At 39.9% G+C, this 24,698-nt stretch overlaps 1 protein-coding gene across 8 annotated transcripts in view; it reads right to left on the reverse strand.

The window, feature by feature from the left end:
• The window catches only part of Ltbp1 (latent transforming growth factor beta binding protein 1), a 413,663-nt gene that overhangs the window by 160,220 nt on the left and 228,745 nt on the right, over nt 1-24,698 (reverse strand). For all 8 annotated transcript variants that reach the window (XM_047522256.1, XM_047522255.1, XM_047522253.1 and 5 more), the window contains 2 exons: nt 21,820-22,044; nt 20,293-20,567 (listed from right to left, as the gene is read on the reverse strand). In XM_047522256.1, coding sequence (XP_047378212.1) covers nt 20,293-20,567; nt 21,820-22,044 — 500 coding nt within the window. The remainder of the gene's footprint in view (nt 1-20,292; nt 20,568-21,819; nt 22,045-24,698) is intronic.

A 24,698-nucleotide genomic window follows, 5' to 3' on the forward strand; every position in this document is an offset into this window, starting at 1 on the left:
CAATCCAGCCTGTCCTGTCCTCTGCATGAATGCAGAGCACCAAAGGAAGTACCCTGCCTCACTCTACCTCAACCCCTCCAAAATCCTCTCAGCAGTTTCCAGAGTCCTCCTTTCAAAGACAAATCTACTCACATTACTCTGCTGACTAAAAACCTCCAGTGGCTCTTCCCTGTCTGAAAACTGCACACCCCAGCACAATTTAGAAGGTCCTCTGCACTCCACCTTCGGCAATCTCTGCTACGCCTCAGGTATATCACAGGACTCTTCCTTGCCTGAACCAGCCATGTCTTTTTAACAGCAGTTTCCTTACCCTGGGATGCTCCCTGCTTTATTCTTTCCCCAAACTGTACTCATCCCACAAGAGCTGGGTTTGAAGAGACTCTTCTCAACTCAGATCCAGTGATTCTCACCTCCTCTTGACTCCACAGCTCTTTCTATACAGTTCCACTGCTCTCCTGGGCATTTTAGTTAAATGCATTTATATACTGCCTATCTTTTACATCCCAATACACATTCCTAATGCTCAATAAACAGTGAAGGAAGGAAAAACCTAAAGAACTACTGGACAAACCAGTTCAGTCCATCAAACAGGCAACTGCTATGTGACACACCAACGGAAGGGAGCATACACGCCCCAGGCTAGGGAGCAGCTCAGGATGATTGAAGTCCAGGCAAGTGGTGACCCTAGGAAGGGCAGCAGGTAGACAGGACTCAGCCGGCAGTCCTCCGGGGCAGGTTTCCTTCCTGCCAGGTCCGGGCATGCAGCATTCTGACTGAGGCTCTAAATGACTACATATCCAAATCATAAAATCAAACCAGGGAAGGCCCAACTCAGTTCATAAAGTTTTAGTTCAATTATAGCTTTGATGTCCTTAGGATTTTATGATGTTTAATGATTGACAGCATGCTGTGTGCTCTCCAAAAACAGTACATAGCAGTTAAAAATGTGACTCATGGTCCGGGGGTGTGACTCAGTGGTAAAGCACTTGCACAAAGCCCTGGGTTCAATCACTGGCATCACCCTCCCCCCCAAAAAAAGGAATGTAATTCAGGAGTTATAGAGGCCTGGTATTAATCTGGGCAGTAGGACTCCACATGTACATTATCTTATATTAATTTCTTATCCATAACATACAGTGAATAATAGTATCTTTCTCACGGGGTCATGGGAAGCAAAAAGGAAAACGTATGTTTCAAGCATTATGCCTGACACATTTAAGTGCAAAGCTATCACTGCCACTATCAGTTACTATTGTTCTTGATAAAAGTTCCCTATTCTGATGTTCTCCTATGTGTCCCCATGGAATAGGACACAAGGGTGGGTGAACTGTGAGTGCCCCGTCCAACAGGCTGGTGTAGGAAGTACCCACTTTAAAATACCAGACTCTACAGGAAATGGCTCTACAGGACAAAATGAATTTCCCTGAAATAAGAATTAGTGTAAAAGACCTTTTAAATTAGGCAAACGTTTTGAGATGAACCTGAAAGGACATAGGACTCTGGACAAGGTACTGATAAGAACCCCAGTGGAAGTGAGCAAGGCCCAAGGATCACAAGACGCACGAAGCTGGGCTGTCACTCCTGCAGAAACACAGAATGCTCTCCTTAGACAGATAAGGGATCTCGTTGTCGGCAAAACAATCCAGTTGGACAAACATTTACTGAGTGACCATCGCCTGTTGTGAGCCAGACACCAGCTCACTGACTCAGGAAGCCTGAGCAGAGCTCTCAGCAAGGTGTGGGCACTGCCAGCTGTGCTGCAAAGCCCCTGGGGCTGGAGGAGCACCAGGGCCACAGGTGACCAGTCTCAGACATGACAGGAAGACTGGCCAGAACTACGTGCTGAAGTGGTAGGCAGGCAGACAGAGAGACAGAGTTAGACAGACAGAAACACACACACACACACACACACACACACACACACACACACACACGGAAGCAAGAGAGAATCAACATGAGAACAAACTGATTTCAGGTAGTTCCCAGACTCCTTGAGCTGAATCACAGAAGGCTTAAGACTGAAGCAGGAAGCATGGAAAGAGGAAGGGGGAACAACGATCCGGGTGTAAGACTGGGAACAAAATAAAAACAGATCTCCACTGTTACAATCTGGCTGCCAAAATGTGCTTAATGTTTATTTCTGTTTTGTTAAATCAGGTTTACAAAAGACACCAGGCCACATCATATGCAGATCGTTCCCATACCAGACTCCTTGTGCTCTTCTCTTAATCAAGCAAAACACTCAACACTTGCTGATTTTATATGCTCAAAATGTTAGTAGCAGTTAAAATCCAATTTTCACCTTGGATTCCTAGAATGTTTTATTTGGTTGGATAAAAATAAATCATTTCTCTCTACTGGGCCTCCAATAAGGTACAAGGTTTTCATTACATGATTCAGGCTGCTTTATCCCATGGTTTTGTTTTTGCGGGTCCACAGCCAAGAGCAGCACAAGCCATCCAAATCGATGAAATAAATGGCAGTGTAGGTGGTACCACAACCCTGTGTATGCGCCTCAAAACTGGGTCTGCACAGCGTAAGCATGGGCGACAAGGGATGAAGTCATGATTACAAGGCAGAAGGTTTTACATGAGTCCTTTTGCTTATTTAAATACGAAAAGGCTTCCATGTTCAGCCAGAACTGCCACCTGCCAAAGAGAGATCTCTGTAGCCATACTCAGGGTTCTCAACCAAGAGGTCAGAGAACACCACTAGGTCTCACTTGGACCTAGAAGAAAAGGTGGACAAGGACCTTCTCTCTCCCACACCAAAATAGCACACTGGAGAGAATGACAGGGAGTAGAATGTCCTTAGAGAATGTCCTTCTCTAAGACTGGTAGATTCTGCTTCTCATGAGACACAGTCATGTGGTTACAGACTCACTCTAACTACGTTCATATGCACAGACCGAGATGACTTTTTACAAGTTAAAAACAAAAATGGAATTTCTCCCACGTGACTCATCCATCACATTTTCAGATTAAGTCTGTCTACATTTCAGGATATATCCTATGCATACACAATCCAGGAGAACTGTGTTAATACTAGCTGTCAAGTCAGAAACAAAAACTTACCCTGTCAAACAAGCAACATGCTATAACTCTTCAAACTAACAGAACCTTGGGCTTCAGTTAAGGGATACAGTCATCTCCTTTGCCAAGTTCCTGCAAATGCATGACCCAGTCAGGATAGGGAAAGCAGAACAATGAAGGTTCAGGCCCTGTGAGAATCAACTGAAAAAAGTAGAGCTAAGAAGACTAGGTAGATATGGTAGCAATGTTGAGATCCATTAATAGGATGAAGCTTGCTGTATGACAAAGGAACTAGCAGGACTAAAGGCAACAAATCACAGGCAGAGAAGATTCAACGCTTGAAGTAGAAGATCTTGTCAACAGTTGATGTCCTCAATAATGGAAGCTGCTGACATCTTCACTGGGAGCTGAGCCTGGTGGATCATCTCTCAGTGATGCCCAGGACATGAACAAATGACCTCCAAGGTTTCTGCCATGAATTAAAACCCTATGGTCAATATGTCCTGATAGGTTACATCATTCCATTTAGGAAATAGATTACTACACACTGGAGCCGAATTCACACACCTGTGCTCTTCTCAGTCTGTAACAGGACTGGGTCTGACAGATGCACTGCTTTTTGCCACATCTTAGAGAACCACCTCCTTTTTGCCACATCTCCTCATCCCTCATTTCCACATCTCCAGAGGTGCTCACCCCATCTGAGCCTCTACCTACTAGCTTCATGCAAACAAAATGGAAATAAAAACTAACTGGAGCTACTCCTGGCCCTGAATCACTCTGGCTATGACAACTGGAAAACTGAGGGTATGAAAATAACTCATTGACCCTTTCTATCTTCATATCTCTGCCAGCACTATGCTTCCTAAGGTTAGGCCATTCAAGAATCATTACAATTATTCCACAAATATCCATGTTATCACCTGGGTAACACAAAATATTCAAAAGCAATGATGTAAAAACTTAATTTTGAAAACTTTTAATGAAGTTGTTAAACATTTTTAAATTACCATGAGAAGATTTTCAAGACCTCAGCCTGATTAAAAATATGGATCTTCAGACTTTAACTTCAATTTTGAGGTAGCACAGTAGCATTTTCCTGATTCTCAAAGTTTAGCTGTGATGACAGCTCCTTTTAGACCTCCTGATGAATATAGAAGGGGAATGACAGTTCAAAACTTGTCATTTAGTAACCAGTGCTCACAATTTTTGTGGAGCAACTGGAGTTGCTTCAGAAATGAACAGTGACTTGGAAATGCTGTGGTAGATACTGAAGTGTGCTTTCATCGGGCTTAATTTTCATGCCTTAAATGGCTGGTACTTGTAACAGCACCATCCCAGGAGTTTTGCTGCCCTGTACAGAGCACTGGAGAAGGAAGACACAGCAGTAGAAGAAAGGAAGAGTGCTGGACTAAAAATGTTAAAGTAATACAACTTTTTAAAAATATTCTTGGAGTTGGCACTGAGGAAAATCACAAAACAAAATAGAAGTCTGATTCACTCTCTTGCAAGGGTAAGCAGGACTGTGTTTAGGCAAGAGTTGGAACAAAGAGTGACTCAATGGTGCTACTGGGGAGATTCCATAATTTCAATCCATAAGACCTGGATTGAAATCTCAGCTCTTGGGCTGGGGATATAGCTCAGTTGGTAGAGTGTTTACCTTGCAAGCACAAGGCCCTGGGTTCAATCCCCAGCACTGGGGAAAAAAAAAAAAAGAAAAGAAAAGAAAGAAATCCCAGCTCTCTCACCGACTCTCTCACCGGCAGTGAGATGTTCAGCAGATCATCCTACCTCCCCGGGCCAGTAATGAGACAATGGGACAAGAATCTTGACCTCAAAGAATTGTGAGAATGAGGGATGCAGGTCCAAGCAGGTGTAGGCCAAGAAAAAGGCAATCAATTCTTTGGAATGCATCCAAGATATTGGGTTTGGTGCATCCAAGATATTGGGTTTGGTGAGCAGATATTGAGTTTGGTGAGCAGAGTATGGTCTCGATTCCAGGGTCCATTCACTCTCCCCTGCTGGTGTCCTGCATGGGTAAAACCTGTCACCAGCATTAACATGCTGGTCACAGGATAGGGTCCCACGAGGCATTTGTTAAAAGTGTTCAGATGCTTAACAAAAAAAGAACCACTTCATGAAGACATCTGCAATGTCTTACTTGTAAAGTCTTTTAAAAATGACTTTAGTCTTACTTGTAAAGTCATTTAAAAATGATAATAATGAAATACTCTTATAAATTACCCTTATCACATATATATATAACTCATTTTATTTTCTTGTTGGGAACCATTATATAATGAAGTATAAAATACTTTGAGCTTGAATAAAGAACATTTTCTCAAATCAGAAAAAGGCACTGAGCCAAAGGAGTAAATAAACATAACTAAAAATGTTAAAGTAATATAACTTTTTAAAAATATTCTTGGAGTTGGCACTGAGGAAAATCACAAAACAAAATAGAAGTCTGATTCACTGTCTCTTGCAAGGGTAAGCAGGACTGTGTTTAGGCAAGAGTTGGAACAAAGAGTGACTCAATGGTGCTACTGAGGAGATTCCAGAGAGATGGAGGCAGCTTGAGCTAAGCACAAGACCACATCAACTGAGGGGAGGACCCCAAATGTGTATGTGTCAGTGGGCGGGGGGAGCAGGGGCAGAGAAAGGCAAGCTGAATGAGAAGGAACGAAGAAAGCGGGTGTGGGAAGTCAGGAATGAGGTAGAGCTAAACCACGGAGAGTTTTCTATATTTGGGATACAATTTCTAGTTGGACATTAAAATCAACCAGAAGACAGGGAAAAGGAAGTTTCATAGCTCTTCTTCCCAAAGAAACAAACTTTAGGATGGCTTCTGACTAAATAACTGTCTTTTTTTTTAAAAAAAAAGGAAAAATATTGATGAATAAAAGGAGAAGAAAAAGATTGTTCTTATAAAGTTATAGTTTTCCATGTCTGATGTTTCCCCTTATATGTAAAATAAAAAAGAATTAATCAGGATTGAGTATATCATTCATGGGGAAAAATTATATTTAAGATAAATATGACCAGGAATAATCAGAGGGCAAGAAAAAAATGAAACTGGGCTAAAGATCCATTGACTATACTTCTCCTCAAACAGACAGCAAAGGGGAGTTCTTTAAGCTCAGCACATTTGAACTCTTTCTCCAACAAATGCTACCCAGCAGCAGTAAAGAGGCATCGAGAGAATTTCCAGACATCTACCTGTCTGCCAGCATTGGTGCGTTATGAAGGGGAAATTGATCTTTCTACACAATTGCATTCCGTGTGGGCCCAGTGGAAAGTAATGCAAAACGGGCCCATAACTGAGTCCTGGCAAACAGCTTTTGCAAAGAGAAAATCATGGTTCACAAATCCTCACTTTACCAATTACCACCTACAGGACTGTGGGTAAAACTTTCAACCCCCAACTTCCTCCCCTATGAAATGAAGTAAAAATGTCCACTTTCAAAGAGTTCTTGAGAGGACTGAGACATACTTGTGAGACAGACTCTCTATGAGAAAGCCACATGGCCTGATCAATATTAGACTTCTTTTCCAGGATCCTTCTTTACAATTCTGGATTTATTTAAAAGGAACAAGTAACCCAACAGTTACTGAATTGATAACATCACAAATTCAACTTACAGAGAAGAAATGCATAAAATAAATATTTCAATTAGCTATAGAAATAGAAGAAAGGGAAGATATTCTTTCTCAGCAAGAATACTGAGGTTTTCTTAAAAGTGCTCTATCTAGTGAAAAACAAATGCTCAGTGAATAAATGATGTGGAAGGTTAATAATCACATGGACTTCATTTTAATAATGCTCAAGAAGTACATGATATCACTAAATCATGATTCCACTGTTAAAAGCAGCGTTCAAGCAGCAGATGATCTCACTTTGGGAACATCAAGATCCTCCTTGTTAGAGTGCCATGTTTTGGTGCCAGAGACTTCACCTCCCCTCAAGCATCCATGATCTGATCAACAAGCCCCACTGACCATGTGACTGCCTAGCCAAGACAGGTCCCAGAGAATACATCTGTCCTTATAGGGTTAGACAGTAGTGGTTTCTTGTGAGTCCTCCATCCTCAGCAGAGAAAACCTAAAATCCAGGGTAGAATAGTAAAAAGAACACTGGACCAGGAGCCAGAAAACCTCAGTTTTGGTCCCTACCAGTCACAAACTCAATAGAGGACATTTAGCAACATAACTTGACTCTCTAGACGTTAGTCTCCTCATCAAGAAGGTCGTTAGGACAGACCACTTGTTAGTATTCGTTTATGTGCCCCCACTCTGTGATTTTCTGAAGGCTTCAGGGCTGAGGGCAGCCAGGAAGGAGTGGTGGACAGGTTTCCTGTGTCAGTGCCACTCTGTGAAGCAGTGTTCCTGAGATGTTCCCTGCCTTCAGGTTGCCACACCAGATACGACGATGCCACATGTTGCTTAGCCTGATTCTTCCACTCTGACCCAAACTTCATCAGTGAGAGCAGTAATGGACCTCCTTGTATTGACCCTACTTCATGCTAGCCCTTTCCTGTTAAACCTGTACACATGAAAAGGCAAATCTACCTATCTGAAAATAGGTATGGCTCTTAAATGGGTCCTTTCTAGATTATAATAAATAATTAAAATGAGCTATATTATTATCAATAGGCAAGTTCTCAGGAATTATTCGAGATGGTCAGTGAGATGAAGATTTTGTATGTGTAAAGCACGCATACGGAAGTCCCATGGTGGTCCATCGGTGTACACTGCACAGGTATGTCCTAGAGATTATCCACCCATGCAATGCTGCCCTCACCTCCATTCATATTCAGAAGCACGTTGCTCCCACAATCTTGAGGTATTCTGGTGAACAAAAGCTACACTTTCAGTATTAAGAATGTAGTTGAGGAATGCGAGTCCCATTTTTGGAAATATTAGACTTCTTTCATAAAAGCCAGAACGAGGCCCTTTAAGGTGAAATCACCAACTGTACCTCAGGGATTGGGTTAATCAAAACTTCTATTAAAGCTCTTCTTTCCTCCTATGTTCAGATCTCTTCACTAGAAACATCACCATTTTGAAAACCTTCTTTGCAAAATGACATTCTTCTAGCCTCTGGATCAACTATGGCTTCAAATTAAACTGGAGAGCCGCATAAGAGGCCTTCAGTGTCCCTATGTATATATTTATTTCTCTGTGCCAACAAGAGAGAGTTCCAAATCTCTGAACCCTGTCACTAATGCCACTAGAGCAACATAGTCAACTTGTTCTGCAGGTCCATTGTCATAAAGGAGAATTCTGTAGGATGGAGCACTGGCAGAAGAACAGGCATTGTCTCATAAAAAGAAGAGGAAAATGCTTAAATACTTCCAGATTTTCTAAAAGAACTTGTAAAAAAAATTTGCTTTGGCTTGAGCAGAACATTCTTTATAAGCAAAGTTTTTTTTTTTTTTTTTTTTAAAGTCCACCCAGCTTTCTTTTATTAGAGTAATTAAAACAATGTTAGGCATTTGGGGTATCTGATACAACCATAATCCTCTATATTTCTGGGTATTGATTTTATAAAGTATCTACTGTGACTAGGGCATTAACTGCTGGGAATGTATCCACATTGATTTCTGACGGGGTATTTGTTTTAAGCCTACTGAAGCCAAACTATGGGCTTCAAGAAATTCCAGGCAACTACTTCAGTTTATGAAATGGTAATTTGTAAGTTACTCTAAAGCAAAAATGGTTTTTAAAGTTAACATACAGAGGAGAAAAATTCTTAAACGTGAAACTTTACGACTCTACTTGACATCTTTTCTAAAGGAAAAAAAAAAAAATCACATTTGGGCTGCCGGTTTTCTCCACCTCTACAGTAATTTAAACACTTCAACAGTCAAGTCAGTCAGGATGTGATACTTGTGACTTTGCTCTTCCTAAGTTGCAAAAAGAATAATTAAGTACTGTCATGATTCTATTCTGACATTAAAATTCCCAGTAGCCTTTCTTGTGAGACAAAATAACACAAGTCATACCATCAATCTTAGAACTAGATGGTGAGTAGATCAAACATATTTTGAGTTTCATGGCCAGGGACACATCTAAAAAGAAAGACCTATGTTGAGAGAAGAAATAAAGATAGGCAGATAGGAATGGTTATTATTACTATGGCAACCAGATGACCTCCAAAATGATGAGCACAGAGCCCTGTTTCCCCCAGTGCTTATTTCTATGACTGCATTGGAAGAAATTTTCTGTTAAGCTTCATTGCTTGTCAGGTCCTTTTTGACTATCTAGAGATAATGAGATGAATTTAAAAATATTTTAGGCCTCATAGCACTATGTGAAACTATAACACGTGTCTCTCATTTGGTTAAGCTTTCAGTTTTTATTTCAACTACACAGAACTCAAAACTACTGTGGTTTGGTTGCAAGTCATGTAGAAAAACTGAAAGCCACAAATAAAAGTAACAGGTTCATTTATATCCCCGGGAGCTGGGAACCACGTCTGTCTAGTCCACTGCCCTGACACCGTGGCAAAAACAATCATGCTCACCCAACAGCCACTCGTATCACTGTGTTTCTCAGTAACTTGACTGTCTCAGCTGGGCTGCTGTAACAAAAGGCCATAAACGAGGTGTTTCAACAACAGACACTTATTTCTTCACACTTCTGGAAGCTGGAAGTCCAAGACCAAGGTATAAATACAGTCAATTCTTGGCCGGTAGGAAGTAGATATCTGGCTGTGTGCTTTCATGACCTCAGCTCTGTGAATGTGCATGAAGAGACAGAGAGGGCAAACTCTCTGGTGTCCTTTCCTCTAAGAACACTAATCCTATCATGTCAGGGTCCCACCCTTACGACTTTATTTAATTATCTCCTTTTAGTTACTATTACCAAAAACAGTTACCCTGGGGGATAAAGCTTCAAAATATGGGTTTTAGGAACACAGTTCAGTCCACAGCACTAGAAGGCAAGGATGTTGACCTGTTCTCAACAATAGACCGGGAAATGGAAAGAGTGTCCTTGGAAGCACCTCTCTTTCCTTGCTATAGAATTAAAGAGATCAATTATTCTGAATATCACAGAAGTAACATGGTAAAACTACCCTCAGCCCAAGTTCCTGAGCAGGACACTTTGCCTGCCTGTCAGCTGTCTAATGCATACAAAATGTAAACTTTTGTTATGTTTATTTGTTGTTGAAGCACAACCTAGCCTAACCTAATAAGAATATATTTACCAATGATTGATTTCTGCCTTGTACTGAGCTCAATTCACAAGTCGCCCTGCCTTTATTAAAAGCACAGTTTGTGCAGAAAGGCAAAGAGGTACAAAAAGAATAACTTCAAGATAATTAAATTGAAAAGAGTCTGATTAGACTCTAATGCAGTAAGAATTCAGGGAAGAGTGCACTTTGTGAGTTCGAGAAGTACTAGAAAGTTTTCTGGAGCAACTGACACTTGAGAGGAGTCTCTTGAAGTCAGTCTGGCTTTGAGAAACTGGAATAGGTATTCACTATATTTTATGTTTTTATAGATTGCTCTATTCACACATCCTGATATTAGTATCAGTGTTGTTTCAGATTGTACAAAAGAGGAAAGATGTCGAAATCATCACAGTTAAGAGTAATGCAGGGCTCAAAAATGCCTTGTTTGTCTTCTAAGCCAATCCAGTTATTGGAAAAATGAAGAAAACGGGGAGCCAGAGATGTGGTGAGTTTGCTAAACTGGAATGAGAGCTATGGAGATGGGAGACAAGAATATCTACTTTTCCTGCCTTTCATATTGTTTTGAAGGTCAAATATGGTCATACATGCAAAAGTCTCTATCATCTATCAATTTTACAAAAATACACTGTTTTTACTAAAAGTCTTGCCCCAAAAGCCACAGAATGCTAAAACCGTATTCTTAAGTTCACAAAGCTTGCCCATTCTAAACCAGTCCTGTGCAAAGTAGTCATCTTGAAGGAACTGCCGTCTTTGTTCAAAATATTTAGAATTCCTCCGTTCAAATCTTAGAATTCTCTTCAGAACTGAAAATGTGTTTTAATTTTCCTCAGTGGTGGCAAATCCTTGCTCAATGGAGTTGACTTGACCATCGGAAGTCTTCAGATTCATTAAAAATAAATGAATGAGCTGAACACCTGCCAAAACGAATTTTCTTTAAAAATAAAGTAAATGAATGAGCTGAAGAGCAGCAAAAACGAATTTTCTTGGCTCTGACACAATTCCTTCAAACCAGACACGTTGAAGCTGACTTCACTTAACCTTGCACAATGTGGTATCACCAGATCAAATGCAGAGTCTCATGAAGCGACCTCACTGAAACAGAATACTCAATTTTATATATAAACTATTTTATACATACAGGGAAAGAAACAAAAGGGGGAAATGGAAGGACAAGAAAGAAAAAATAGTACCATCATTCTGTTGGGCAAGGTGAGGGGCAGAGAGGAGGGGATAGTTAAATCATCTCAGCATAGGGCAATACTGCATCTTACTACAACCGTGTGGGGCAGATCCCAGAGGATTGGTTTGCTAGTAATCCAGACAATTCCACTTCACTTTAGCAAATCTCAATTCCAAGATCGTATAGAGCCAAGAAACAACATCAGATCTCCGAAATACCAGCTGTGACTCTTTAGACATTTGTTTTGTAATATACAGAGCCTAAATCAATCTTTGTTTCAAGTCATGGTCTCTGAAAATGACTTGCAACATGCTCAGAACTGTTATCTTCAAATACAATGACCACACAATCTTGCCACTTTACCCATATCAGAAGTGGCTTACCTTGACCCCACTCTGAGTTGGTCCATAATTATTTTCAATGCCTACTCCTATGTAAAAACAGGAGTCTAATAATTAATAGGCATAATATTTTGGTGTGTCCTAGAAGTATAAAATATGGAAATTTAATAGTCTATGTCATGATAAAGGCATTTTCATTGACAATACAATGGGAAAACATCTGAGGGAAGGAGGTCAGAAAAACCAATGAAAAAGCCCAGGCTTGCTCCTCCACTGAACAGGCCAGGGAGAGCAAACCCTGACAGACACTTTGGTTCCCAGAAGACATCTGCCTGGGTGAAGACTGGATGCTAGGTTATGGGAAGGGAAATGCCTGGATCTCACCCTTTTTCTGAAGTGTCCTATGCCAGTTCTAAGAATCTATAATTTGATTATCCTAATGTATCAATCCCACATTCCTAATCCAAGTACAACGAGCTGTTCTCCCCTTCCCTGGCAGAAGCCCAGTGACAGGCAGACGTGTCCCCTTTCACATGCAGCATTTTTCCTCTTTGGATCTTATCCCTGTCTTCGCTGATCTTTCTTGACTCCAGGCAAGAGGGCCCTCGCACGAAGTCATTCTGGCAGAGGTTGCTGGAGCAAGACCAGCAAACACTTAAGATCTCCAGCACCTGAGATGTGCACAACACGTCCAATGATACCTTCCTCTGTTGACACAGGTAAGGTTTGGCAAGGATGGTTACAAGGAATAGCCGTGTTAGAGCCACTAGAGACAAGCAGACTCACTAACACTCAATTAAATGCTTCTTAGATTATGTCAAAGGAGTGCTTGAGAGGGACACTGAAGAAAAACCCAGATGGCATAGGAAGTGCCTGGTGTTAATGACTTATTCCACCTGAACGAGGCCAAGCTTCAGCAAATGCAGTCAGCACGCCCTGACCGAGCTCTCTGCTCATGGAGAAGGCGGATGTCTGAGGGACTGTAATCATTGCCCAACAGTACCTCCAAAAGATGAAGCCACTGCCTGGACCTAGTTCACCTCACCTGGGAGGGCCCTGGTGCTAAGGGCATGTAGCCTCAGGTGACAGGATGAGGGACAGGCCCACAAACTCACCTCCACCCTGTGCCAACCCAGCCTGGCTGACTGGATTCTCCTTTCCACAGGAGGGATGTTGCATAAGTGAAAGACCAAGAGTCCTTAGTTCTATGTTTTATTAGCATTTTTCTTCGGACTTCTCATCTACTTATGTAGTTTATGGACTCAATTTAGGGATATAACCAGGGTGAAAAGTGTTGAGATAATTCCAGTGTCTCCGTCAGGATAAAACTAGTTTTCCATTAAAATTTAAGGTCTCACCCCAGTAAAACTCATGTCCTCAGGATGGAAGAGTTTGTGGAAATTAAAGAGCAGGTTTTTAAGCACAGTTTAATGTCCCAGCTCCTTAAATAAGCAATAAATTCATTTCCCATCACTGAGAAAAGATTTTGAAAGTCTGCAGAGTGTCTCATCCACATCTATATCTATCCATCCATCCATCCATCCATTCATCCATCCCTCTTCTTGTGCCATCTGGAACTAGCAGGCATCACAGCTATTTCCCCAGTTTCTCTCTGGCTTCTGCGCAATGGAAACCAAGAAATATTTTTTCTTCATTCTAAGTCCTGTGACAGATGTACTAAGACTTTTTTAAAAGTACTTTTACACATATAATTAGGACACTTTCCACTTCGATGAGCTCATGCTTTCCCATCTCTCAGTGATGCCTATTTCTTTAAACAAAAGCTAAAGTGCATCTATTTGCCCCTTCAGAATGGGGAGGGGGGTGTCTGCTCGCGTGCTAAGCCTTCAATCCTGAGGATGTTATTGAACATATTTGCCAAAAGAGACCTATCTCTATTTTTTTCTTCAATGCTTTATTCTGTTTCCATTCTTTCCTGCCCAAAGAGAATCACTGGAACAACTTCTGGCATATCTAAGATACTTCCAAACAGTTCTTGTATCACTTTAACCCAATCTTGCCCCCACATCTTATTATTTATATGAGGAATAATTAAAGGAAAGAAAAGAAATGATTTGGGGATTTCACATCAAGTTCTATTCCTTTCTTTTCTACCTAATCTACACAAAGTTTATTTTCTTTCCTAGAATATATATCAGAGTTATATTCTTAAGAGAGATCTTAAGCTATCTTAAGAGTTTATTTCTTATTTTTTTAAATTTAAACTTCATTAGAGTCTTTCATAGTTGCAAACTATGAAAGTGGGTTTTTGTGTTATTTGATCATCTTTATCTGTGCTCGAGTGCTGTACAAAATGCATATTCTCTCCTGTTTACAATATTCTCTCCTGTTTCCAGATTGTCTGATATTTCTGTGTTTCCTAGTTAATGCTGGTGTTTATATGTGAACTTGTCTATTATCTCAGCATTTGCAATAGGAAGGTCTTGGAGCACTTGAATTTATTTGTCTCCTCTGTAATGCCTGTGTCTAATTATAGGGCATGTTTCCGTGTTCAAAAGACCATGGTTGTGCAACCAGGCAATGGCAGACCCACATGGAAACTGGACCCTGAACTCTATTTTGTGACTCTAAACACTTTACATAGAAGGCCTTTTCATGCTATCTGGCATCATAAGGTCACTGTAAAATGTTTGTTTCCAGCAATTAGGCCATAAGTAAAACATTTTTAAAACAACCAAAAATTCAGATTGCCAAGTAAGTTTCAAATTTAGGTCATGGTTAAGAAAACCAATTTAAGACAATGGACACCCTATATGGGGGAAAAAGGTATAATATTTAATGTCCCTATAATGAAATAATAGATATGAGAGATAGTTTCTGAAATTTGGCCTTTCCTCAGAGATGAAAGCTAGCATGGAAATGTTCAAGTTTTAGTCTCATGAAAACACGAGGTGTCCCTGAAAGGACTTGGTCATTGTAATCACTGTAGTTGTAATTCTAACCCGATCAGTGAACAAACTGTAGCAAATGCTGTCAAATACATACAGAGTATATTAGTACTGGAGGTTACCACTACTTTTACAGCGGAGTACCACAATTTATTTCAAGTAGCAAAGAAACCTAATCCTGACACAGTTATGACTTGCCCATTACTTCAGACTTGACTTATATTCACAAAACCCATTCCTCTTAGCCCTACTATCTATTCAACTAATTTCCATTCTTTAAATAACATTAATTTAGTATTGTCTACAGCCATCCTAATGCACATAGAAATCAATACTTTATATGACCTAAAATAAGAAAGTATTTTTTGAACCCTGAAAGATCAACCATTACTTTCTACAATAGTAAAACAGTAGGAATGATTTTTCCCCCTATTTCTTAGCACTCTCTGTCAAGGTGAAAAACAGAAATTTCTAATCCCATTATTCTTGTTCTTTTCTCTTTATAATGTCACTCAAAGAAATATTCTCTGTTGTCATGAACTTAAATATCACCAGTAGATCTATTTATTGATGCTGAATTTTCTCCATTGACTCTCTATCATTCCACCTATAAAACAGCACTGGATTCTCTGACTGATTTTCAAGAATACACTATTGTTAACATCCACCAGGGGTGGGGCTACTCATAGCAAAGATGTAACCGCTTGTTTTAGTCAGCTCTTTCACTGCTGTGATTAAATGATCTGACCAGCTCAATTATAGAGGAGGAAAGGTTTATTTGAGGGCTCATGGTGTCAGAGGTCTTAGTCTATAGAAGTCTGGCTCCATTCCTTGGGGCTTGAGGTGAGGTAGGACATCATGGTGGAAGAGTGTGGCAGAGGGAAGCAGTTCACATCATCAGGAAGCAGAAAGAGACTCTACTCTCCAGATACAAAATATATACCCCAAAGTCACGTCCCAATTCCCACCTCCTAAACCACACCCTACCACTTCAATTAATTCCATCAGGGATTAATTCACTGATTGGGTTAAGATTCTTACAACCCAACCCTTTCTCCTCTGAACCTTCCTGCACTGTCTCACATGTGAGCCTTTGGGGAACCCCTCACATCCAAACCATGACACCACTCATCATCTCCCCACGATTCTGCTCTGTGGGTCAGTCAAGTCAGTCACCATGAACATTTATCTGATATCTGAAGCAAGAAAGTTAACAGGATATAATTTATCATGATCTTTCTCTTTACACCTGCCTATAATCAAATCCTAAGACCTGATCTTCACAAATACCCTACATTCATCTCTTTAATTTTCATCTGTACTGCTTATATGGAAACCCGGTCATCTCACACTTGAACTAAAGGCCAACTTCTCTTTCCTGGCCCCTCATTTCACCATCCCCACACCCTTCCCAAAGCCCAACCCAACTGAAAGTTAAAACTGTTAAAATTGTTTCCTAAAAATTCATTAAATGTATTAACCTTACATAAAGCTTTTAAGTCCAGCTTTAAAATTCATTTTTCTATTTATAAGTCCAAGGAATTTTAATATTTCCCCCTTCTTCTCATAAGAAATTTTCAAATATGCTGAGACATTCAAAGACAAATACAATGGCTCATCTGCATGCAGTCCCCACAAAGCCAACAACTATAACCTTCTTGCCATATTTGTGTGTGCAATACATTTGAAAATAAATTGTAGACTTTATAGCACTAAAACTTCCATCTTGAAACTTTTTCAGGTTTCAACTCTTAAAAAGACATCCTTCTACATAATCCCCATACTATTATCATAGAATCTAAGAAAATAATAATTCTAAATAACATATAAATAGTTCATAGTCAGATTTCTTCAATTGTTCCCAAAATATCTTTTAGAACTGACCTTTTTGTAAAATTAAAATTTAATTAAGGTCCACACATTACCTTTATTGTTGTGTGTCTGTATTCTCTTTCTAGATGTCATCCCACTTTTGTTTACATAGTTTGATTTTCTGAAGAATCCTGGCAATAATGCCCTATATTGTGTATCTGTTTTTTACACCCATATGTGATATTCTTAGCTTCTTTCTTTACCCTCAGTACACCCTGTTGGCTGGAGGGTCAGGTGAAGTCTTGATTAGTTCAGGTTAGACATTTTTGGCAGGAACACCTCAAGGGTGGTGCTGTGAACACCATACTGTACCCATCTATAGGCCCTTGATGTCAGGCTGCCTCACTATAAATGATTACTAGCCTGATTCCTGAGCCAAGGGGGCTTCATGATACTTTGCCCTTGTCACCAAGTTATTTATACAGCACTGCCCTCAATTTAAGAGGTTTAATATCTGTATGAAAACCTGTCAACTCCAAGCTACCTTGCTTCTCTGATCTCTTCCAACACCTCTTCCCTATTCATTTCCTACAACACTCTCTTTCGTCTGTTTAGTTTTTCTCTGATTTTGCTCTGTGAGTTAGGTCTCTTCGCCAAGTGTCCATTTTCCTCCACCATCCAAATAAAATCTTATTCCATGAAGCTTCCCTGAAGTTAAGTGCATTGGTCACATTCACCTTGGGTTTTCAATCCCAAATGAATGGCCTAAATATTATAATGTGTCACAGAAACAAGGACTATTTCTGTCAAATTTATTTCATATAGGACCTCTCATATCAAAATATAAAATAGGTGCTTATTGATAACTACTGCATTATAAATCTCAATAGCTGAAATCTAGAAGTAATAAGAGTACTAACATGCAGATTTTTTTTCTTTCCCACTCATTCATTTAAAATCTACCTGTACCTTCTGGTTGTGTCTATGTTTGCAAACCAGTCACAGTAAGAAACTACAAGTGTTTTCAAACATCTTTGGAGGACACATCTATATACTATTGATTATTTGCCAGTAACACATTTTTTAAATTCTTGGGTTATCCTACTTGCACAAATGAATTGGGCAATCATGAGCATCCAGGAACATTTCTCATGAACAGGAAAGCAAATGCTGAGAACATTTTCTGAAAACAGGTGTTATTTTGAAGTTGTGTGATGGTGACTACACATGAAAAATGAATTAAGACTTGAGATCACTGGATCATTCAGACCCAAAGTCATAGGAGTATTCAGATAACGAAAAAGTGTTCCACTGAATCTGAATTATTTGGGTAACTTCACCCATTATCCTATTAATCTCCACTGCATAGTCCAGTTTAGACTTTCAAGTATATGATTTGTTTTCATCTTTTCTCATTAGCAGTCATCCGCCTAATTATTATGAAAGAATAACAAGTCTGTTATGCCTTATTTTCTTGCTTTTTATCATCTGCATTCCAACTTGGAAACTAGGGAGAAAGGCACTGGGCACACAGTTTTAAAAGGATCTGCTTTTTCCTTTCTCCATGACCAACCTAAGCTGGAATGACTAAACAATGCAAATGGACCAAATTCAGCTCTGCTCTCCAAGGCTCATCTGGGGTGAAACTATGAAGTATGTAAAGTTTATCTTCAGCCCCACAGTTCCTAGGAAAATCTGCCCTTAGCACAAAGTTCAGTCTCTACTTTTAAGCTAAATTTAAATTGATGATTGCTATGGTTTAAATATGAGGCATCCCCCAAAAGCTCCAGTGTGAGACAAGGCAAGGAAGTTCAGAGGTGAAATGATTGGGTTATGAGAGCCTAAATCTAATCAGTGCATTAATCCACTGACAGGGATTAACTGGGTGGTAATCTGTAGGCAGATAGGGTGTGGCTGGAAGAGCCAGGTCACTGGGGGCATGCCTTTGGGATAGGTATTTTGTACCTGCTTCCTGGTGGTCAATTGTTCCTGAGCTGCCTTCCTCCACCACACCCTTCCACCATGATGTTCTGTCTCACCTAGGCCCAGAGCAGTGGAGTTGGCTTTCTGTGGACTAAGACCTCTGAAACTGTGAGCCCCAAATAAACTATTCCTCCTCTGTGTTGATCTTGTCAGGTCTGCTGATCACAGCAGTGAAAAAGTTGACTAAAATAATGATGTGTCCTTCTCCCAATACCATTTGTTAATACTGGGCTTCAGTGGAGGAATGAAAAGCTATATCAGGTGCCCTGTAGTCAGCATTTCAGGACTCAGATCAATGTTGTGTTTTAGAACATTGAGGGTTTTCCTGTCTTACTGGAGGTACATGACATAAACAACCACCTACTTTAACTAGTTTTAAGTTTGAATTTATCAGTAGCCTCCAGGCTAATAGTTACATAATTCGGTGACATTTGCACAGCAAGAATCATATTAATTATCTTGTTTAGTCTTAAAATCCATAAGCACCATATTCTTGCTTCTGCTTTGCAGATAAGGAAACCAATTCCCCATCATTAAGTTCTGGGCCCAGGGTGCTAACCAAGGTCTCTTAACTCTCTAAGGATGCTCCTTCCATTCCCATGGGCTTCCCCCATTCAGGTCTACCAGTCTGCCCCTCTTCTAAAAGGAAGGTAATAATCCTACATTGACTTAATACTTAAAAGTGTCTTCCATATTTCTAAAGCAGTAGCAATTGATTCCACTAACCCAAATCTCTCTCTCTCTCTCTCTCTCTCTCTCTCTCTGTCACACACACACACACACACACACACACACACACACACACACAGTTTTTACACTATTCAGGAAAGAACAAAAGCATAATAAATTCACTTCACCTATTCCTTTGTTGGGATGTTTGTTTAAGCCATAACTGAAGGACAGAAGAACCACCACAGGACAAAGCCTACATCATTATCACATCATCCTAAAGTAGAGCAACACCAAGGGGTTGGGACATAGAAACCAAACCTCTCAGGTCACCTTCACTATGCACATTCAACAGTAAGTCTTGTTTTTGTCTTGTTTGTAATGCGGTCTCAGCTCATTGCCTGAGCTGACCTTGAACTCCTGGGCTCAAGTGATCTTCCTGCCTCAGCCTCCTGAGTAGGCAGGCCTGTGGGGATACACCACCAGGCCCAGTTAAATGATAAGTTTTAAAGAACATGCAGGCTTTCTCTTACTTTATGATAGAAATATAGGCTTAAAATTACAGGTAAATCCAATGATATTTAAAATCTACTTCAAACAACTCATGCAGATATTTTAGGTATGAATTTTAATAAGAGAAAAAAGACATGAATTCTCTGCATATGGGATTCAAAATGTAACTATACCTACTAACCTGTAAATTACTGTGCAAGGCACAAATCTTTTCAAACATCTTTTCATAATATGTATTCTTTAACCATATCTCATGACTGACATGTTTTATATATTGATTATCCTGACTGAAAAAAATATAAGCAGGCAATTATGGACTTCCAACAACATGTCTGGAAGTTCACTATGTAAAAATATTTGATACATCAGAAATCAGCACTATTTTTCTGTAAAGGGCCACACAATAAATATTTCAGGTTTTGCAGATCATATGCTCTTGTTACACCTGAATTCTACCATTGTGGCATGAAAGCTGACATAGAAAATACATAAATAAATGAGTGTGGCTATGTTCCAATAAAACTTTATTTATAAAAACTGGCCATGGGTCACAGTTTATGAACCTCTTCTACAGAAAATAAATTTTACCAAGTCTAGCTTCTTCATTAGAATGACTAGAATGCATTACTAAGACAGCCTGGGCAATGCTGCTTACCTGTGACCCAATGGTTTCCTGGAAGCACCGGCCAAGCTGTGTTTTAGCAGCCACAGGGTAGACATGTGGAATGACCTGCTGGTGGGGGTATGTGGAATGCACAGTCTGGGTCTTCTGGGCGGGAAGCCCTTGGTGAGAGACTTGGGACTGGCCCTGGTGAACTTCTTTTACCTTCTGGCCTGTTGGGCCATCAATTCTCGAAACCTGATGGATCTGGACAGAAGCCTCAGGAGGATGTTTCACATGGATATTAACTATGTTGGGAGGAAATTTCACTACAACAGATTGGGAGGAAAACTTGTTAGTCATGAACAATTAGCAGGCAAGTCAGGATTTTTTAAACCTGAAAATAAATAATATAAACACATTTATATGCATCTATATTATATGTAGGATAAATTACCCATATAAAATATATATCCTTTTGCTGCATAGACATCAAAATTCATGAGAATCAAAGGGCATACTCAAAATGAAAATTAAACCTGAACTTACGTACTTAAAAAACAAAACTACAGTTGTATAAAGCATTAAAATGCTAATGGTAACATATTCATGAGACAAAAATATTCAGTGGAGTCATAAAAGTATGAAATTGGTGTGTCATAGATACATCTTACCAAATGATAATAAGAAAGACTCCAAAGTTGGATTACTTCTGAATCTCTCACGAATTTTCTATTGTAGAAATTTAGGATTTACATTTTTCCACTAAAAGTGGGAAGCCAAGTTCACAAAGCACAATTCACTTACCCTTAAATGTTATTACACACACACACACACACACACACACACACACACACACACACATTTTGTGCTTCTTGTGGCATGCATATACACACACAATACCAAAGTGTGTTATTTTATGTCTATAACAAGATTTATTTTCTTCCCCTTTAAAACAAAATCTCATCTTTGGATGCAAAGATTCAGGTTTTAAAGAATAAAAGCCAGGAACACTTCTCTGACCCCCTTTTTAAAATTGTGCGTTTATAAAAATGCCAGATTTTAAAGAATGAATTAGTCATAGAATTTTTGAGCTCCAAGTGACCTAGTTTATCTTCCTCTACAGATGAACAAATCAAAGCCCAGTGAGGTTAAATGATTGTTTAGAACTAAAACCAAACACTCTTCAACTATGAAATTTAGCAGTAGCTACCGAGTGGTCCAGTCGTTTGTTAATGCTGTGAGGGCAGAGCACTGTCTTGCTCATCTTTCCACTGCCCAGGGCTGGCAAGGACAATGATAATCACATTAATCAGTTCTCGGTGGAAGGAGTCCCTAGGGCGGCATGGACTCCTTTCTATTTTCTTCTTTCCTAGATACCAATTGTGTATGGCCTAGAAAGTCCTGCAGCTGCATACTTAGTCCCACTTCCTATTTCCACTGCCATTTCTCAGCCACAGATGACACGCTCCTTTCTGTGTTAATAGTAGCCCTGGTCGTCTGCTGAGAATTGGCTTCTATATGGGTTTGACAGATTGACAGAGGTCTGCAAACAGGCAAAATGAAAACTGTAAAACTCACCTTTGACTCCTTGCTGGCTAGTCATGGTCAGAGGCAAGGTATGTGTAGAATGGATGACATGGGTCCCCAAGGCTTTTCCCGGTTGCTGGGAATGCTGATAAAGTTTAGGCACACTGGCACCATGGACTGGGATCTGACAAAGCTTTCCTGTGAAATTTGGAGGGCACTGGCATTTGTCCCTTGAACTACACTGGCCACCATTCATGCATGGAAGATGGCAAATCACTGAAAAGGAACAGAGAAAATGTGGACTGTTGGTTAGTCTCTCAATAGTTGAGTAACAATCAACCAAGAAACCCCCAAAACACAGCCTAATGTGGCATTTTCTTCCTGTTAACTTTATAAATGTAAACTAGGGAGTAACCACTATTCCAAAGAGAGCCTCTATTATTTATTACCTGTTTCTTTCCATCTTAAGTCATTTAACTCTGTAAGGCTTTGTGATGTTTCTCTCCCAAGGACAGAAAGAAGAATCCATAGGAAAAGAATATAAGGAAGCCATACAGAATCACTGTCCATCACCGTGACATTTTAAGTACCCCTTGTAATCTGTAATTACTTTGTTTCCCTATTTAGTTATTACTTTTTTGTCTTCCTAGATTATAAACTCCCTGAGGACAAGAGAGATTCCTGCCTTAGTAACCTTTGTGTTCCCAAGTACCTAGAACAATGCCTGACCTATGTGGATATTAAATAAATATTTGCTCACAGACTGGAGAAAGGAACAAATGAGAATGATAAAAATAATATAACGTGGAATTTCATTCTGTGTAAGATAATGAACTAATTGTAACCAAAACCAGGACAGCTTCAAACGTACTTCATGGGAATTTGCAATCTCATTTGGAGAAGCAAGACCCAGGTGACACCTGAAGTAGCAGAGGGATTATTGGTTTGGTATTAACTTATTCAGAATATCAAAACATAAGAGGACACATTGGGTGATGGATTTTAAAAAGAATTTTAAACTCTGGCAAAACTCAGTTTACAGTCAACTTCATCATCATCAATTAAAAAATAAAACAAATAGCCCCTCAACTCTTCCAGCCTTAACCCTCTCTAAATCCTCTCCTCCGTGACCCCACTTCCCAGAACTGTCTGTTCACTTCTCAATGCACTGCAGTCTATCTTGGACCAGAATAAGTCCTCTCTTGCCCCACCCTCTCTTACACAGAAACTACTCTCACTAAGTTTCCCTAATGGTCTCCATGTTGCTAAATCCAATGTGCAGGTTTCCATTTCCATTGGTTTCCATGACATCTCACTTGTCTATTTTGCTCCTTCCTCCTTGAGTATTTTATCTTAATATTCTTTGCAGACTGCTTTCTTGACTTCTTTTTTGAATGTTTTATGGCTTGGTCTTGAAATCTTCATTGCTAACTCTACACACTCTACTATGATTTCATCCTGTCATATGCTGAAGTCACTCAAATTTATATTTCCTGGCCAAAGATTTCTGCTGAGCTTCAAACTGTCTACTACTATATATTTCCAGGCAGACATTCCACAAGCACCTCAATCTCAAGATGTCTGAAATTGAATTCACTGTCTTCTTTGAAATACCTCTACCCAGAGTGGTGCTTACTAAAACCTGGGTGTCCCCTCCCTCACTTCACCTGTTCAAACATCCAGTCCTGGAATTCCTTCCTTCTGAATATTCATCAAAAACATCCAGTCCTTTTTCCATCACCATGCCTTTGTTCCTTCCATAACCTCATCACTTATGAATCTCACCTAATTCTCCATAATAGAGCTATACTCAATTTTATTCAGTATCCTCTCACCAGTCTAGAACTTTTTCCATGCTGTGTCCTCTGCCTGGAACATTCTTCCCATCTTCCCCCTTTCGATTACCTGACTTCCTACCTCTCTCTTAGATTCCACTTAACCCTCGCTTCTAACATTCCCTGTTGCCTCTCATCTCTGCTTCCACGGAAGCTCAGTCACTACGCACCATATTATGTAACAAAGGTCTGACCACTTCTCTGTATGTCTTACTCAGTTGGAGTTCTGTAAGGTCAAGGAATTTATCTTGTTATGTTTTACCCCTAGCACGTAGATCAGAGTCTAGAAAAAAAAATGCTCAAGTCTTGAACAAACACCAAATGAAGAAACGAACAGATTTGTGCCTACCATTTGGTCAAACGCCATCATATGTAACATAGAAGATTCCATCCCTGCCCTTCAAGAACTTACATGCTAACTGAAGAGACAAGGTACCGTAACTAACAAGTAGCAAATAAATGATAATTAGAAAATATAAAACACAAATCATTTGGAGCTTCAGAGAGGAAAACAGCCATTTCTAGAAAGTCAAAAAGGATATCACAGCAGAGATCACTTAGAATAAGTCTTTGAAATGGGACAAGATGTAGAACACAGAAGAGAGCATTCTAGGAAGACACAGAAGGCAGGCAGCCACATCGGGGAGACAGTGAGTCTACCTGTCTGGTGGAAACCCCAGTCCGTGAGCGAAGGGAAGGGATAAGGTGATAAACTGGAAGAAGGCAGCTTGAGTCAGACAATGGAAATTACTAAAGGGCTGATGAGGGGTTTGGATTTTATTCTATTACTTTAGAGGCTTTAAAGGATGCAGAGGATGAAGCAAGGTTGAAAGCGTGTTCCAGGAGGATTACTCTGGTGATGGCATATGGGATTAGTTGGAAAGGAGAGTGACAACACAGGGAAAGGCAGTTAGGAAACTATGATAATAACTGAAAGGCAAGTTAAACACACACATACACACGTGGATTAGGGTGATGGCCAGAGGCACCACTGAAGGGAGCATGAAGTCATCTAATGCTGGGGAGGGGCAGAAGATCAGTAGAACCTACAGAGACAGGCAGTAGGAGGAAAAGGGTCGGCCAGGGAAGCAGGAA

The sequence above is a fragment of the Sciurus carolinensis genome, chromosome 13 (assembly GCF_902686445.1).
Source record: "Sciurus carolinensis chromosome 13, mSciCar1.2, whole genome shotgun sequence".
NCBI classification, from domain to species: domain Eukaryota; kingdom Metazoa; phylum Chordata; class Mammalia; order Rodentia; family Sciuridae; genus Sciurus; species Sciurus carolinensis.